Below are 17050 nucleotides of genomic sequence, written 5' to 3'. Positions count from 1 at the left end.
GCTGGCTGATTACAGTTGCCACAGGTGATGGGCGCATGAACGTGAAGTGGACATTATTGCACCTGCGCATTCAAGAGACTAGCGTTGCTTAAATTCAACTGAATGTCTAAACAAAACTGACTTTATAAATATTTGATCATTTTTGTAGTATCATATGAAACGGTAGTACGGTATTCTAAAATGTTGGCATCATGATGTTTTGGTACTGTGGTATTACCGTGATACCGGTATACCGTGCAACACTACCTCAAACTACTTCAGCATCTTGCTAACCTTGTTAACAGTGTAAATGTGAATATTGAGAACATAGGTCCTGGCTCTGGTGCAAACCTTTGCAGTGGATGGTATACTGTATCAAGCTGGTCCACAGTGAGAAACCAGCTCCACATCTGTCCAGTGTGTGATCCAAACTCTTATCCTTATCTGAGCCATTACCAAGTGCACAAAAGGGGTCTGGGAACAGTTCCTGGAAAGAAATCAAACCAAAACAGAAAGGTGGGGCCATGATGAAGAGGCAGTGAGGTGACCAGCCACATTTAGCCCTGTAATCAAGACCTCTAATGATCCTGTATTAAAGTCTGTGATGACACTGCACTGATCGTTATGGGTGGCCTTCGCCTCTTCTCCCTCAGTAGACCGGCCGGCGTGTGAGGAGGACAGAAAATAAATAAGGGAGGATTATAGTCTGGTCACGGAGGAGAGGGTCCAGAGTCCTCCGGGGGGTGGGGGGAGGGAGCAGAGTGGACAGCTGCAGGACATCACCGAACAGCGTCTGACAGGGGAATTAGACTATTGCAGGGCCGGTTACGTGACCTTCCAGCCCAGGCCTAGACCAGGCCCGGCTAGAGACCCAGTCCCAGCTAACCTAGCCGTCATCCCGCGTATTTAATGATGTGGTGGTTTATACCTTGTCAGGCCAAGGCTTTGTTTGAAACCCACATGGAAAATCAGTAGTTTTGCATCCAGGCACAACAAGGGATGTTTGTGTAAATTGGTCTGATTCATACAGTACACTGTGTAATGGTAAACTAATGTTAAACTCATCGACATGCTTGGATGTTGAGTCAGATCATTCATGTAAACGGAATCATCACATCAGAATGTAACATGTCAGTCATTATGACCACGTAGTTAATAAAGGTTAGAATTCCACCGGAATTTACATGAGGATATGATCAGATTTCAATTCCCTTTTTCATAAGACTCCTTGAATTAACATGACTAATGGTCCGAAGAATTCCACCTGATTGAATGGGGCCTTTCAAAGAATGTCAGATTTCAATGAATTAAAGGTCACTGACTTGAATGAATATGACTAATGGCCATGGTTATCATGTGTTTTATAAGAGGCAGGGGACATGTCCTGTTCTTGTGACAAAATGCAGCACTTCAGAGACCGTCTGGAGGGTGATGTCAGGCCATTGTAAGGAGTCATATTCTTAGACACAATTAGACATCCAGCTAGGCATTCTGTGTAATGTATCAGGGCAAACCTTGAGAGGATTGAGGTCATTGCAACAGTTTATTTCAGGGGTTTGCGAACTTGTGCGGAAGAAAAAACATCAAAGACAGAACTGAATTCATGAGTGCATCCAAGAACCAGTGCTAGAGGGGATGAGATGTCAGCTTATTGGATACGTCTTTTGTCCCATCACACCAAAACCCTTCAGTATGTGAAGTGTTGTTCAATTCATCGCAATTCATCCAGAATGCTGTTATTTCCCCACTTTAGTGGGTTCTGGAACACATCATGCCGTGACACATTCCTAATAGTACAAAAATGTGCCATGCAAGAAAACATGTCAAAAACAAAACAATTACAACACAATGAAAAAGAAAGAAAATCCCAAGAATTAACAAATAGCAACCTGCTGGATGAGAGAGTAGCTGGAAATGATAAAGAAATTAACGGACATAACCCTGTGCTGCTTATCAAGAGACGCATCATGCTGACAGCCGAGACAGTAGGCACTATCTACCATACCGTGGTTCACTTATTTAGCCCTTATGACTCAGATCCTAAACCCAGGACCTGCAGGACGTAGTCCTATTCAGCACGTGTGTAAGTGTTTAAAAGGCATGAAAAAACACCAAATGTCAAACCATACGTACAGTGGCTTGCGAAACTATTCACACCCCTTGGCATTTTCCCTATTTTGTTGCCTTACAACCTGGAATTAAAATTGATTATTGGGGGGTTTGTATCATTTGATTTACACAACATGCCTACCACTTTGAAGATGCAACATATTTTTTATTGTGAAACAAGAAATAAGACCAAAAAAAACCTGAAAAGGGGGGTGAATAGTTATGCACACAAGTTAAGTCAATACTTTGTAGAGCCACCTTTTGCAGCAATTACAGCTGCAGGTTTCTTGGGGTATGTCTCTTTAAGCTTGGCACATCTAGCCACTGGGATTTTTGCCCATTCTTCAAGGCAAAACTGATCCAGATCCTTCAAGTTGGATGGGTTCCGCTGGTGCACAACAATCTTTAAGTCATACCACAGATTTTCAATTGGATTGAGAAGACCGAAACAGGTTTCCCTCAAGAATTTCCCTGTATTTAGCGCCATCCATCATTCCTTCAATTCTGACCAGTTTCCCAGTCCCTGCCGATGAAAAAAATCCCCACAGCATGATGCTGCCACCACCATGTTTCACTGGGGATGGTGTTCTCGGGGTGATGAGAGGTGTTGGGTTTGCGCCAGACATAGCGTTTTCCTTGATGGCCAAAAAACTCAATTTTAGTCTCATCTGACTAGAGTACCTTCTTCCTTTTGGCGAACACCAAACGTGTTTGCTTATTTTTTTCTTTAACCTGTTATGGCTGCAAGGGGCAGTATTGAGTAGCCAGTTAAATCGTGCCCATTTCAAACGGCCTCGTACTCAATTCTTGCTCGTACAATATGCATATTATTATTACTATTGGATAGAAAACACTCTCTAGTTTCTAAAACCGTTTGAATTATTTCTCTGAGTGAAACAGAACTCATTCTGCAGCACATTTCCTGACCAGGAAGTGGAATGTCAGAAATCGATGCTCTGTTCAACTTCCTGCCTATACATGGGCATGATACGTAAGAGTCTACGTACACTTCATACACCTTCCCCTGGTTGTCAAGAGGCGGTGAGAGAAGAAATTTCATGTTTATCTTGGTCTGAGGTGGAATTAAAGGTCTTTGTATGACGTGACCGTCCATTTCCTGTTTCTGGAGCGCGCGAAAGGGGACATGGATTTGCCTTCTGTTTAGCTGTCGTTATGGACGACTAACATCTCCGGTTTAGATTTTATTTGATACATGTGACCATATCATCGTAAAGTATGTTTTTTCAATATAGTTTAATCAGATTATTGAAATTTTTTCGGGAGTTTTGCCGTGTTCCGTTCTCTGACTTTGTTGACGTTGGAGAGATCCGTGCCACTTGGCAAGTGCCCATGCTAAATCAAGAGGGAAATTTGCCGTTCCAGATCCAAACAACGACTGTTCTGGACAAAGGACACCTTGTCCACCATTCTGACGGAAGATCACCAAAAGTAAGAAACAATTTATGATGCTATTTCTAATATCTGTCGTGCATGTGAACTGGTCGTGGGCGCCCAAGTGTTTCTGGCTATTGTGGCTACGCTAATATAACGCTATATTGTGTTTTCGCTGTAAAACACTTGATAAATCGGAAATATTGTCTGGAATCACAAGATGCCTGTCTTTCAATTGCTGTACACTATGTATTTTTCAGAAATATTTTATGATGAGTAATTAGGTATTTGACGTTGGTGTCTAAATATTATGGCTGCTTTCGGTGCAATTTCTGATTGTAGCTGAAATGTAAACTATGATTTATACCTGAAATATGCAAATTTTTCGAACAAAACATATGCTATACAATAAATATGTTATCAGACTGTCATCTGATGAAGTTGTTTCTTGGTTAGTGGCTATTTATATCTTTATTTGGTCGAATTTGTGATAGCTACTGATGGAGTAAAAAACTGATGGAGTAAGAAAAGTGGTGTCTTTTGCTAACGTGGTTAGCTAATAGATTTACATAGTGTCTTCCCTGTAAAACATTTAAAAAATCGGACATGTTGGCTTGATTCACAAGATGTGTACCTTTCATATGCTGTATTGGACTTGTTAATGTGTGAAAGTTAAATATTTTAAAAAAATATCTTTTGAATTTCGCGCCCTGCACTTGAGCTGGATGTTGTCATAAGTGTACCGGTGTCGGGCTGCACCCCAAACAGGTTAAGCAATGGCTTTTTTTCTGGCCACTCTTGGTGGTGACCTTAGTGGTGTTGCAGACTCTAGGGCCTTTCAGAACAGGTGTATATATACTGAGCTCATGTGACAGATCATGTGACACTTAGATTGCACACAGGTGGACTTTATGTAATTAATTATGTGACTTCTGAAGGTAATTGGTTGCACCAGATCTTATTTAGGGGCTTCATAGCAAAGGGGGTGAATACATATGCATGCACCACTTTTCAGTTTTGAATTATTTTTTCATTTCACTTCAACAAATTGGACTATTTTGTGTATGGCTATTACATGAAATCCAAATAAAAATCAATTTAAGTTACAGGTTGGAATAACACAAAATAGGAAAAATACCAATGGGGATGAATACCTTTGCAAGGCACGGTATAACTGATTGCTTTGAATAGGGCAACTATGGGTAAGCTGTAACAGATAAACATTAGATTTGCTATAATATTTTACATAATGCCCTTGTAAGTGGCTTTGGCTATAACACTAAGATATGCATGTAGGGGGGTTGAGTTGAGGAGTACAACAGGCCATCTCACCTGCAGGTTGACCTCTGCCTCGTAGAAGGTGAGGCAGGAGCAGTAGTGTCGGTCTGAGTCGATGTCCGTCAACACCACCGTGAAGAAGGTGGGAGCTTTCCTCTCTCGGGACAGCCTCCATCCTCCTGGCTGGCAGAACTGGGAAAAAAACACAAAGTATAACACACATACATGAGCACCTGTACTGGAACTCTAAACAGGAACACAGTCTGCCCTCAGGGTGCAGATGAAATGGGCACAGGCAGAGTACAAGACACCCTGTGGCTTTCCAGAGTGGTTACTGGAAGCCAGTGTTGTTGTGTTGAGAGCGGCGCCCGTATTCTAGCCCGTGTCCCCAGGAGAGCCGCTGCTGGTAACCCTTCAGTGTGAATAGGAAGGTATTACGTTAGTTAGGGGGCCATTGACGCCATTGTGGAGAGGATGCACAGGATGTCCTGTTTCAGTGCATTAGTACTACTACTGAATCCTCTCACCACAGAGAGGGAAATGGCACTGGTTCACGTTCCTCACTGCTCGTCAGAGGTATTTGAAATCAGCCGTGTTCTAGGCACAAAGAAAAGTATGAGAAAATGTACTGAAACCAAAAGTACTGACTTTTACTGTGAAACAGTAGGCTGCTATGTACTCAGTTGGATAAGATGAACATGACAAAAGTAGGATTGTATTGAATAACACTGGGATTAACATGAAGAATGTAATAGTGGATACTTAGGCCAACTCTGGTTGTTCAAGCAGGAAATCCCATGTTATCATTAAAACATAAACAAGATAATGACTAATTGACATAAAAACCCCATGTCATAAAAAAATGCACCACTTCTTCCTTCTTCTGGGATAAAACGTATCAGTTAGGGATCACGTTGTTTTAATCTTGACTCCACTACTGAACCATCTCAACTTGATTTATAAACATTAGAAATGACACAGCAGAAAATATATGTAATCTAATGGGAACATGAAGTACTGGTGAGCAAGAGAAAGAGAGAGGGGACAGAGAGAGAGAAATATGGGAAGATTGAAAGAAGAGGAGTGCAGAGGGATAGAAGAGAGGTGTGAGGATAAAAACCATACAGGCCTAGGAGAAAAACAGTAATGATGAGGATGATGGAGTGTCGAGAGCAGCATGTGAGAGGCAGGCAGGCAGCCAGAGTGAGTAAATCTTGTGTGTTTGTGCTGGAGGCTGAGCTGGCCTGGCTGTGGGACAGTATTTAGACTGCTCCTCAGGCGTTTCACTGGGAGAACATTGGACTGACGGAGGGAGAGGAGAGAGGAGCAGGGGGGGGAAGAGAGGATGGATAGATGGATGGAGAGAAAATAAAATGAAAAGATAAGGTGGGTGGGTGGGTGGTGTAAGACAGGATGAGAGAGAGAGAGAGGAAGAGAGAGAAAGAGAGAGAGGGAGCTGTGCTTGACTAGCCCGGGAGCTTGAACCAGGATGCCACCATCCTCCAACAGACACAATTGACAGCAGGAAATCTGGAAAAGCTGCATTGTGGGGGAGTGTCATACATACTGGGCCAGAGCCCAGACAGGACAATTGCAGATAACTGTGAACACATCCAAAAATATTCAAAGTATATGTCATTAATCACTGTCGGAAAGGAGATAAACAGCTTTCGGACCGCATACCTTGGGAGATAAGCAGAGATACGATAAAATGGGGGATGGAAGCAAAGGACGTGTGTGTGTGTGTGTGTGTGTGTGTGTGTGTGTGTGTGTGTGTGTGTGTGTGTGTGTGTAGGAGGAGGAAGGGGGTCTTGTTTTGCTTAAACAATACCAATGGTCATCTTCTGCAAAGTTGTTATGCTCACACGACCACGGAGGTCTGAGGAGAGGCTCAGGACTGGGTTCAAAGACACTTCATTGGGTCCACAGTTTATTTCTACCTCCCCTCCACGTGCCCAGTGCCTTTAGTGGGCTGAATAACAGCCAGACAGTCTACTAACTAACACCAATGAAGATATCCTATCCCTCTTCACGTGCCAGTGACTGACTGGAAAGCAATCATGTTTTGAAGGATTTCTCTCTCTGTAAATATTAGCTTAGACTCAAGTAGCTAGACTTACTAGGAAGTCTGAATAGAGAACAACAGACTGAGTAAGAGTTGACTGACAGGGACTTTAGTCACAACACCGGAGATGCTAACCTGATACACTTATATCAGCACCAGTCATACGGGTGGAGAGAGGTGGAATGAGGAGAAGGGGGAAATTGAAGAAAAAGCAAAGTAGATGAGGACTAGTGGGTTCGATTCCCGGGACCAACCATAGGTAAAACGTATGCATGACTAAGTCGCTTTGAATAAAAGCACTGTATATTACATTATTATATTAACCGGAGGACAGGGAGGCGGATGACTTGCATAAGAGACACAACAAAAATAAGTCCAAGGACCAGTAGCTGTCTGTCTAACTGAAAGGAGCTGAAAACTTACTCTATTGTCAATCATTCCATAGTAGGAAGTGCATCCAAGCATGCCCTGAACGTGTTGTCTCTCCTGCTGTGTGAGGGCCTATCTGCCAGACACACACACACACACACACACACACACACACACACACACACACACACACACACACACACACACACACACACACACACACACACACACACACACACACACACACACTGAGAGGGAGCAGAGCAGTGATTCTAGGCACCACTCCAGGTAGCAGCTCCAGGGAGCCCATGTCTGCCACCAGCTGACTGACACACACAGTACCAGCTGTGACTGACACACACAGTACCAGCTGTGACTGACACACACAGTACCAGCTGTGACTGACACACACAGTACCAGCTGTGACTGACACACACAGTACCAGCTGTGACTGCCACACACAGTACCAGCTGTGACTGCCACACACAGTACCAGCTGTGACTGCCACACACAGTACCAGCTGTGACTGCCACACACAGTACCAGCTGTGACTGCCACACACAGTACCAGCTGTGACTGCCACACACAGTACCAGCTGTGACTGCCACACACAGTACCAGCTGTGACTGCCACACACAGTACCAGCTGACTGTTTGGAGAGATCAAGCAAAATATGTTCACTGCAGTGCAACAGGTGCATGGCTTGTCTAGAAACATACAGTGCAAGAATAAACACATACGCATGGTGTAAACGTACACGACTACACGTACACACCCACGTAGCCTATATATATGCATGGTGTACAGACACACACACACACACACACACACACACACACACACACACACACACACAGAGTCACGGCGAGGACAGTCCCTGGTCTCAAATTAGACCACAGTCAAGTGACAATGGAAGTCATTGGCTAACCGACTCTGGGATCTTTGTCCTTTTGCACATTGTTGCCCTCCCACCGACTGAGCTCTCTGCATCATGTGGCTCTGTGTGGCATGGCTCACCCCTAGTCCACCCTCCACCCTTTCAGATAGCGACACTAGATCTGCAACTTGACCTGCTAAGAATCAGCACAGAAAAGCATGGGGAACAGTCCCACCGAATTGAAGCCTAGTTTGTGGTCAGAGCTGTATTCTAATACTGTGAAAATGTACTGTATGCCGCTGTAATAAGTGCACAGGGGACAAACAGCTATGCTGCGGGCACTGGGGCTGAAACTCCAGACAGTCCGTCAGGGGGACACACACTGGGCAGTCTTTACAAGGAGACACCCCTAGAAAACATCTGATGCAACCTTTACTTGTGTTGCTACAGTTGAAAAATGTGGAATGGAGTTAATAAAGGCTTATGACATGGTATGAAATGGTACATCGCCACACCACAAATTCAGATAAAAAAAAAAAAAACTGGTTTCATAGTTTGATTTCCTAAGTTGATCAGTTCCAAAATGACATAGCCAAACAAACAAATATCAAAAGCACTCTTGAGTTCCTCTGTATGGTAATAAAATGTAGATGTCTCCTCCCTTCTGAGCATTAACAAATGTGATGCAAGACTGAACTGGGTGAAAGAGAAGGAAGTCTGGAAATGGAAAAAGGACAAGTTGATGGGAAAACACTTTCCCAACTCCTCCGACAGGAATGAAGAGCATTCCCAGGGTGGAATCTCTCCAACACAACATTCTCTCTACAGTATGTCGCATTAGATTTAACCCAGGTTTATCTGGTCGGTTCTGATGAATGAGAATACTACACAAGAGCAACAGCTATTGAGATCCGACTTTGTCTGAATTAAAGCCTTTGAGGAGACTTTGTTGACCAAACACATTAAGTTCTATTATCCAAAAAGAGTGGCTGACTAGGTAGGTGAATCATGCACAGTGGAAAGGTTGCAAGGCAACAAGGTATCTGTAATGAAGGACAACATCCCATTCAGACGTGCCTACCCAAAAGTAGTAACAGTAATACCGCAATGCTGCATGAACACAAAACATGTCTCCAAAACAAAGTGCATCCAACCGATGCCAGTGAAGTGCTGACACAGTCTGAAAGCAAAGTGATTGCCAAGACTTTGTGGTCAGGACAAAAACACGGCAACAGATGTGTTGTGTACGCTCCCCTCTCTTGCTCCCTCCCTCTCCATCTTCGAGGTCCATCTTATCCTCCTCTCTCTCTTTCCGCTTCACTTCAAGGGCCTGTTTCTCAGGAAGACGAGACAATGACTTGCAGGAAAGTGGTGTCTGAGGTGGCGGGGTTGGCAGGGGGTGAGCGGGTCATTCCCGGGCTGCAACCTAGAGATCTGCTGCTTTATCAACCCCCGGAGGATGGACAGGACAGTGGACAGAGCTCAACTCCAAACATGTGCCAGGGCTATTTGAGTTTCCCCAGCAGCCGGGGCCACACAGAGCAGCCACATGGTAGGAAGTCTTGAGCTGAGCCAAGATGGAGGCTATATTCATAGGAGGCCAGGAGGAAGCCCAGCAAACAGGAGGCACACACACAAAAACACACAACACTTGCTGAGAACATCTTCAGGGTCAGCGTGACACAAACAACAAAACAAAGCTAGCCAGCTCCAAACCACAGGTACCAGAGTGCAAAGTGGAAAGTAGAGCGCAGGTAGCCCTGTGATGTACTGTAGGCCAACAGGTCTGACTGGAGAGCTCCATCACACAGCAGACGACTGCCCATAACTGGCATCTCACATCCATCCTTATTTCCCCTCGGTCCCCACAGCTCTGTGGTTCCCTGTGATCTGTTATGCAACCCGGAACATATGGTTCATTTTAGAGATGGATATTTTTAGCTGGTCATAAAGGACGGCAATAATTCAACAGATAGCTTAGGCCAGGAAGATGGGGGAAGAGAGTAATAAGCTAGGAAGTCGATGTCTAAAACTGCAACGCAAACAACGTGGAGAATTTCAGGGCCCATATTTCGATAATTTCTAAAAGTGTATGGGGGGGGGGCAAAATGTAATTTGTTGTGCTAGAATAATATGAAAATACCGACAGCTCTGCCGAGTTCCTCACATCCAAAGTCTCCTGGGAAGATTTCTTCACTTGGGGGTGAATACTTTGGATGTATTTTAAAACACAATAAATTAAAAACGTACGGCTGGTTCACCACATGCAACTTATTTCAATCCGAGATGCATTAAAACGCAAATAGAAAAAGGATTAGGCATTCCTTCTCTTCAACCAATCTACTGTCAGCTTAATTCTGCTCCAATCACTGCAACCTCTCAAACCTAGCCTTGAGCACTCACATGCTATTCACTACACTCAAGGGTGTCCCAAACCAAGGGGTGAACGTTAGTGACCAGATATAGACTTTATTAGAGTTTCATTTCAGGAAAAGTAGGTTAAGTGGGTTAATAAACCTAGTTAACTAAGGTCGCCTTAGTAAGATCTTTCAAACATGTGTTTCTTGGGTACAAGGGTAGGACTACATGCCATTCCAACATGTGACAAGCGGATGGAGTGTAAATTCAGAGAAGACTCGGTCTTAAAAGCAGGGATGGATGCTCTTCAGTGCTGAACACCCCTTCCACAGTCCAAGAAAACTCCAATGATTTTCCCAAGGCTGCCGATGGCAGGATAAGAGCAGGGCCTGGCTTTTCCATCTTTATCCAAACCTGACATTACTCTGTCTCTATTGTTGTGCTGCATCCTCACACACTCTCTCCCACACACACACACACACACACACCCTGTAGATGGCGGTGGCCTACAGGTGGAGCGCTGTACCCTGCTCTCTGACCTGTGAGGCCCCCATTCATTGGTTTGTAACATATTGATTAACACACTGAGTTACACATTCATGACATGTATAGTTAACTTTCAAGAGCATTACTGCACTTGAAGAATTTACTCATCATTATATAGTTATTAGTGTGTGCAGTGCTGTTTACAGTAAGTAAAACAGTATTCTATGCAGTTGTGCGATGCAAAGCAAATACAAAAACAACAGGTCGGCCCATTTGAAGAGTACAGTGTGTTTGATGAGGGTACAGCAGAGGGTAAACAGCTTTGTCCTGGGCCGTAGAGAAACACAATGTGCTTATGCGTCAGCCTGTGGAGCCCCTGCCTGGGAGCCCTGTGATAATGGCCCAGGGACAGGTGCTTCCTGCCGGGCCCAGGCCCACTCCTCTCTCCCTATCGCTGTCACTAAGTCACCTTCCAACCGTGGCCTTTCTTCTGCCTGTTTTTATATCTCCGCTTTTGTTTTTCACCTGAAAAAACAGTGAGGCCCCACCAAACTTCATATGATTGGCTCACAGAGTTATGCGGACCAGTAGCACTTTCTACTGTTGTTGTACCACCCCAGACCAGGAAGACAAAAGTGAGTCTGTGTGTTATGCTATATCCCTGATAGTGTGAAAAGTGCCACTGGAAAAACACACTAAGACAATGGCAGTGCATTACACAGGGGACACTGGCCTTTAGTTTTCCAGCTGACTGCCTATCCAGGGCTCTGGGTCTACGGTACTGCACTCTGCCCGCCACACAGGATGAGGGCTGTGGGAGGTCAATGACCTGGCATTGGAGAAAGACATGACCTCACAGACAGGGTCAAGGACTGGTGCCGTTTCATACTTCATTTTATTGGCAATACATGACTGTCATGACATGCTGCTCTTAAACACAGCAATTCAAGTCAACAATGCAGCATTTATAGCGGTCTATCATATAGCACTGTTAGCTGGTTAGGCACAAGAGCTGGGGTTAGCACCTCATGCTAAAGCAGTAGTCATTGTTCGGCCATGGTCTATCCTCAGGATCAATCCAGCTCGAATGTCTCCTGCCCTGCCCTCAATCACTGGGTCAGTGTGGACTGCTTCTGCTATGACAACAGGGAGCTCCGAAACTGGGCTGGAAAATGTGAAACATAGGTCTCTTCTGCAGTGCCACTGGTGAACGTCACCTAACTATGGTATCTGCGAAGAAGCTCTTGTGACGAGGGGAATGGTTTGAATAAAATGTCTGGGTGTCGTGGTTTCACCCGTGGACCTCTCATACTGAGTGGAGGCAGACAGAAGGTGTAGGACAAGACACCGTGATTTACAGGTGGGCCATGTCAAGAGAACGGACATTCCAGACAAATTAGGACATCTCTTAGCACTGCGAGGAATCTCAGGTATGTCCGCAGGCATTTTAGTCTTGCAGTCAGCACATTCCCACTGCTCCACGTAAACAAAGGCGGTGGCTGGCAGGGGAGAGCCACCATGGAGCTGGGCAGTGAAGAAGGCCACAGGAGGCTATGTGGCTTCTGAGCTGTGCTCCTGTGCCAAAAGCTGCGACTGGCTCCCCTCCTGGCTCCTATCCACGTATTTTCCAGTTCCAGGGAGGACGGAGAGGTGGACTGTGGACGGTCTCACAGCTCAATGGCTTGTTTTGATTCATTGGAGCTGGTATGAAGTCCTTGTGAGTATATTTCCATTTATGGAAGACAAGGAAATAAGTGATTTTTGATGTGCGTGCGTGCGTGCACAAGAGTGCTTCTAATTACTCCAACAGAGGGGTTAGTTCTGCTAAACTGTGTAACATAACTATGTGCTCCCAGAATAAGGAAGTCTTTAGACTACAACATATTAGCTCCATGTATCTGAGTATTCACATTTCCTGATGAGCTCACTGTGGTTTTCATCATGAACAAGGCTGCCATGCACTACAGCCCACTGCCAGTGCCGTTTCCTGGGGATTTTTGTTTCGCTGGCAGCCAAAGCATTGATTACTCATGAACATCTTCCTGACAAACACATGATTCTATTATCCCCGGCTTGGAAGACATCCTGTATCTGGAATGCACTGTTGTATTTAGTTTTACAAACATACAGGAACGTGCCGTGCGACATGTCAGCTTTGGTCACACAGCATGGTGATACAACCAGCCAGCCCAGTACCTCTCCCTGGGTCTCTGGACTGGCCAGGAGGAGACAGCAATACTGTGACGTGGCAAGCGTCCTAGTCTGACCCAGATAGTCTAAGCATGCTGTTTCAGACCCTGACACCATGAAACAATAACACCCAGAGATGCCGGTCCCCCCAGTCAAGATCACTACACTAGCGCTAACCTTAGTCACTGTCCCATCCACTGCCCACTCCGCACCAACAGTACACACAGTCTGAATAACTCCAGCATCCTTCCTGGAAGTACGTGCCACATTCCACATTACAACAGGAATTTGGGGGGAGACAAGAGAAATGAAACAAATGTTTACTGGTCAAGTCTGGTCAAATTCCTTCATTAGAGGAAGTCAGGCCCCAAGGAGGAATTTTTTGGTTTCATATGTACACAGTTTTGTTAAAATCAAAACAAGCAGAGGAAGATTAAAACGGTTTAGCCGTTGGGGACTTCAAAGAATGTGTCACAAATGTTGTTTTACAGTCATGACCAGATTCATTCTGCTCTTATGTACACTATGAATTCCGCTTTGATTTAAACTCAGGGGGCAGATTACCAAGCAGCACGAGGCCTGGTAATCATTGCGGGGGGGCAACCTTTCTATCAATCTGTTTATAGTATTGAGGCAAACAAGTGGCAATGAGTGTCAGCTGGAAACAGAACCTGCATCATAATTCATTAATTCCCCATGCAGCCAGGTGGGGAAGGAGGAAAGTAGGCAAGTCTGCACAGACCCTACAAACCTATCAGACAAACTAAACATTGCCCCTATGGATTAGGCTATGCAAATAGTCAAATGAAAATTCTAATAAATTATACTAATCCATTGCTAGCACAAAATCTGCCATTAAAATGCAGGACATTTTAATAAAAATTTAAAATAGACTTACACACATGAAAGTGACCAGACAAAAAAATTAAATAAAATAAATGTAAAAAATAGGGGGGGGATCTTAACTTTTTGCTAAATATCTCACCATTTTAGAATGGCATATCCACTTTGTCCTGTGCAAATTCTCCACTGAAAAGTACATCTTTAGCCAAGACTTGAACAATAGACCAAACAGAGAACGTCAGATAGACACATGTCTAAGATCAAACTATGTTTTATTTCCATGACAAGACGTCGCTGTACTTACAGCAATGTTCATTCAAATGATATCCATCAGGCTACTAGGATATGGTTAAACATACTGACAAGGGCTTTCCAGGTAAGACCTCATGATCATTGGAACAGTACAACAAATGCAAAGCTGTACGAAAATGTAGACCTCAGGATGTACAGAGCTGCTACTTTGACAGGAATCAGATTCCCCTTAACCCAGTGGGGGACACCTGACTGGCACTTGGTCCTTCAATTTCACAAATTTCCAATATGCAGGGACTGCGACCCTTGGTTGTGTGAGTAAAAAAATGGAATTGGTCACACTGATGCAAGTTGCACATTCTACCTGGTCACCACAAAATCAAAACATTAAGGCTGGGACTTGCCACGGAGCTCACGATACAATATTATCATGATAGGTGCCGATATAATATGTATTGCGATTCTCACGGTTCTATATGTATTGCGATTCAATACTGTGATTTGACTGCGATTTAAGGTTCCAAACATATTGCTCACTATATGTCTGCTGCAGAGAGAAGAGAGCATGAAAAAACATGTTTTGATCAGTCATGGAAATAAGTGCTGAAAACATGTTGGCTCACTATTCAAAAAGAAGATGGAGAAAAAGCTATAGGTGCAGGTACAGCTGACTAGGGCTAGCTGACCCTCCCTAGCGAAGTCAAAGTTGAGGCAAAAGTATTGATATAATAATGTCCAAAATATGTTACTGTATAAGTGTTTTCCCCCATCCCTACAAAACGTCCTATTTTTGGGGCGGATAAACCCATGAATTTGTCAAATAATAAAGTGCATTATGCTCATGATTCCTGTAATAAAAGTGTCTACCCTGTCGCTGTGCCTGGCTGTGGTTACGTTGGGGCTGAGCGAGCCTCTTCACACTCTCTCCCTCCCTCGTGTGCCCCTCATGTTGTATAACATTTCAAAATGAAATTACAGGGATAAAAATTACTTTGAATGCAACTAGTTGTCCATATTAAAAGAAGAGTTTTAGCTTTCTGTAGGTATACGTTCTATTTCTCAACAATCATTGAGATCAAAGCCCTGTTTTACAATCAAGATATCTGATATGGCTTTGAAATAGAGAGCGTGCTAAAATGCGCATAGTAGATTAATACATGGCTACTAACAGTAGGTGATGAATTAGCACCAATTAAATTAGGCCTTTATATCATTTTAGTACACAAAGATTAAGGCAAATTCATCTCTATTGAACAAAATAATGACATGGCAGGTATTCATCCATATCTTAATCACTGGAAAGGATAAACGGTTGAGATTCTATTTGATAATTTATTGGGAATTCTTCATCTTTTTTTGACATTTAACATTAAAAATGTAAATTATCTTTTTTGGACCCCTGCCTTGGTAATAGCTAATGGGGATCTTAATAAAATACAAAAAAAATGCATACACTCTGTTTTTCTTCTTCTTCATATTCGCATTTGTTGTAGCTTTGACCAGTAGTTCCCAACCAGGGGTACTAGGACCCCTTGGAGGGTACTTGGCCTATCCACAGAGGGTACCTTGAGAAGACTCATGAGACCATAGGGTTAGTGGTAAAATGCACGAGGGGATACTCTATTTTATTTCACCTTTATTTAACCAGGTAGGCTAGTTGAGAACAAGTTCTCATTTACAACTGCGACCTGGCCAAGATAAAGCAAAGCAGTGCAACACAAACAACAACACAGAGTTACACATGTAATAAACAAACATACAGTCAATAATACAATAGAAAAAGTGTATATACAGTGTGTGCAAATGAGGTAGGATAAGAGAGGTAATGGCAATAAATAGGCCATAGTGGCGAAATAATTACAATATAGCAATTAAACACGAGTGATAGATGTGCAGAAGATGACTGTGCAAGTAGATATACTGGGGTGCAAAGGAGCAAAATAAATAAAATAGATAACAGTATGGGGATGAGGTAGTTGGATGTGCTAACTACAGGTGGGCTATGTACAGGTGCAGTGATCTATGAGCTGCTCTGACAGCTGGTGCTTAAAGCTAGTGAGGGAGATACGAGTCTCCAGCTTCAGTGATTTTTGCTGTTCGTTCCAGTCATTGGCAGCAGAGAACTGGAAGGAAAGGCAGCCGAAGGAGGAAATCGCTTTGGGGGTGACCAGTGAAATATACCTGCTGGAGCGCGTGCTACGGGTGGGTGCTGCTATGGTGACCAGTGAGCTGAGATAAGGCGAGGCTTTACCTAGCAAAGACTTATAGATGACCTGGAGCCAGTGGGTTTGGTGACGAATATGAAGCGAAGGCCAGCCAACGAAAGCATACAGGTCACAATGGTGGGTAGTATATAGGGCTTTGGTGACAAAACGGATGGCACTGTGATAGACTGCATCCAATTTGCTGAGTAGAGTGTTGGAGGCTATTTTGTAAAATGACATCGCCGAAGTCAAGGATCGGTAGGATAGTCAGTTTGACGAGGGTATGTTTGGCAGCATGAGTGAAGGATACTTTGTTGCGAAATAGGAAGCCGATTCTAGATTAATTTTGGATTGGAGATGCTTAACGTGAGTTTAGAAGGAGAGTTTACAGTCTAACCAGACACCTAGGTATTTGTAGTTGTCCACATACTCTAAGTCAGAACCGTCCAGAGTAGTGATGATGGACGGGCGGGCAGGTGTGGGCAGAGATCGGTTGAAGAGCATGCATTTAGTTTTACTTGCATTTAAGAGCAGTTGGAGGCCACGGAAGGAGAGTTGTATGGTATTGAAGCTTGTCTCGAGGTTAGTTAACACAGTGTCCAAAGAAGGGCCAGAAGTATACAGAATGGTGTCGTCTGCGTAGAAGGG

The 17050-nt window shown here is 43.9% G+C and overlaps 1 protein-coding gene across 1 annotated transcript in view; it reads right to left on the bottom strand.

The window, feature by feature from the left end:
* LOC120024951 (myotubularin-related protein 13-like) overlaps positions 1-17050 on the bottom strand; it is a 158388-nt gene that overhangs the window by 88473 nt on the left and 52865 nt on the right. Inside the window, exon 3 of the mRNA XM_038969338.1 lies at positions 4813-4950. Coding sequence (XP_038825266.1) covers positions 4813-4950 — 138 coding nt within the window. The remainder of the gene's footprint in view (positions 1-4812; positions 4951-17050) is intronic.

The sequence above is a fragment of the Salvelinus namaycush genome, chromosome 30, assembly GCF_016432855.1.
Source record: "Salvelinus namaycush isolate Seneca chromosome 30, SaNama_1.0, whole genome shotgun sequence".
In the NCBI taxonomy this organism is placed as follows: domain Eukaryota; kingdom Metazoa; phylum Chordata; class Actinopteri; order Salmoniformes; family Salmonidae; genus Salvelinus; species Salvelinus namaycush.
Note: the sequence above shows the minus strand (reverse complement) of the source record. Positions and strands in the feature narration are given on the sequence as shown.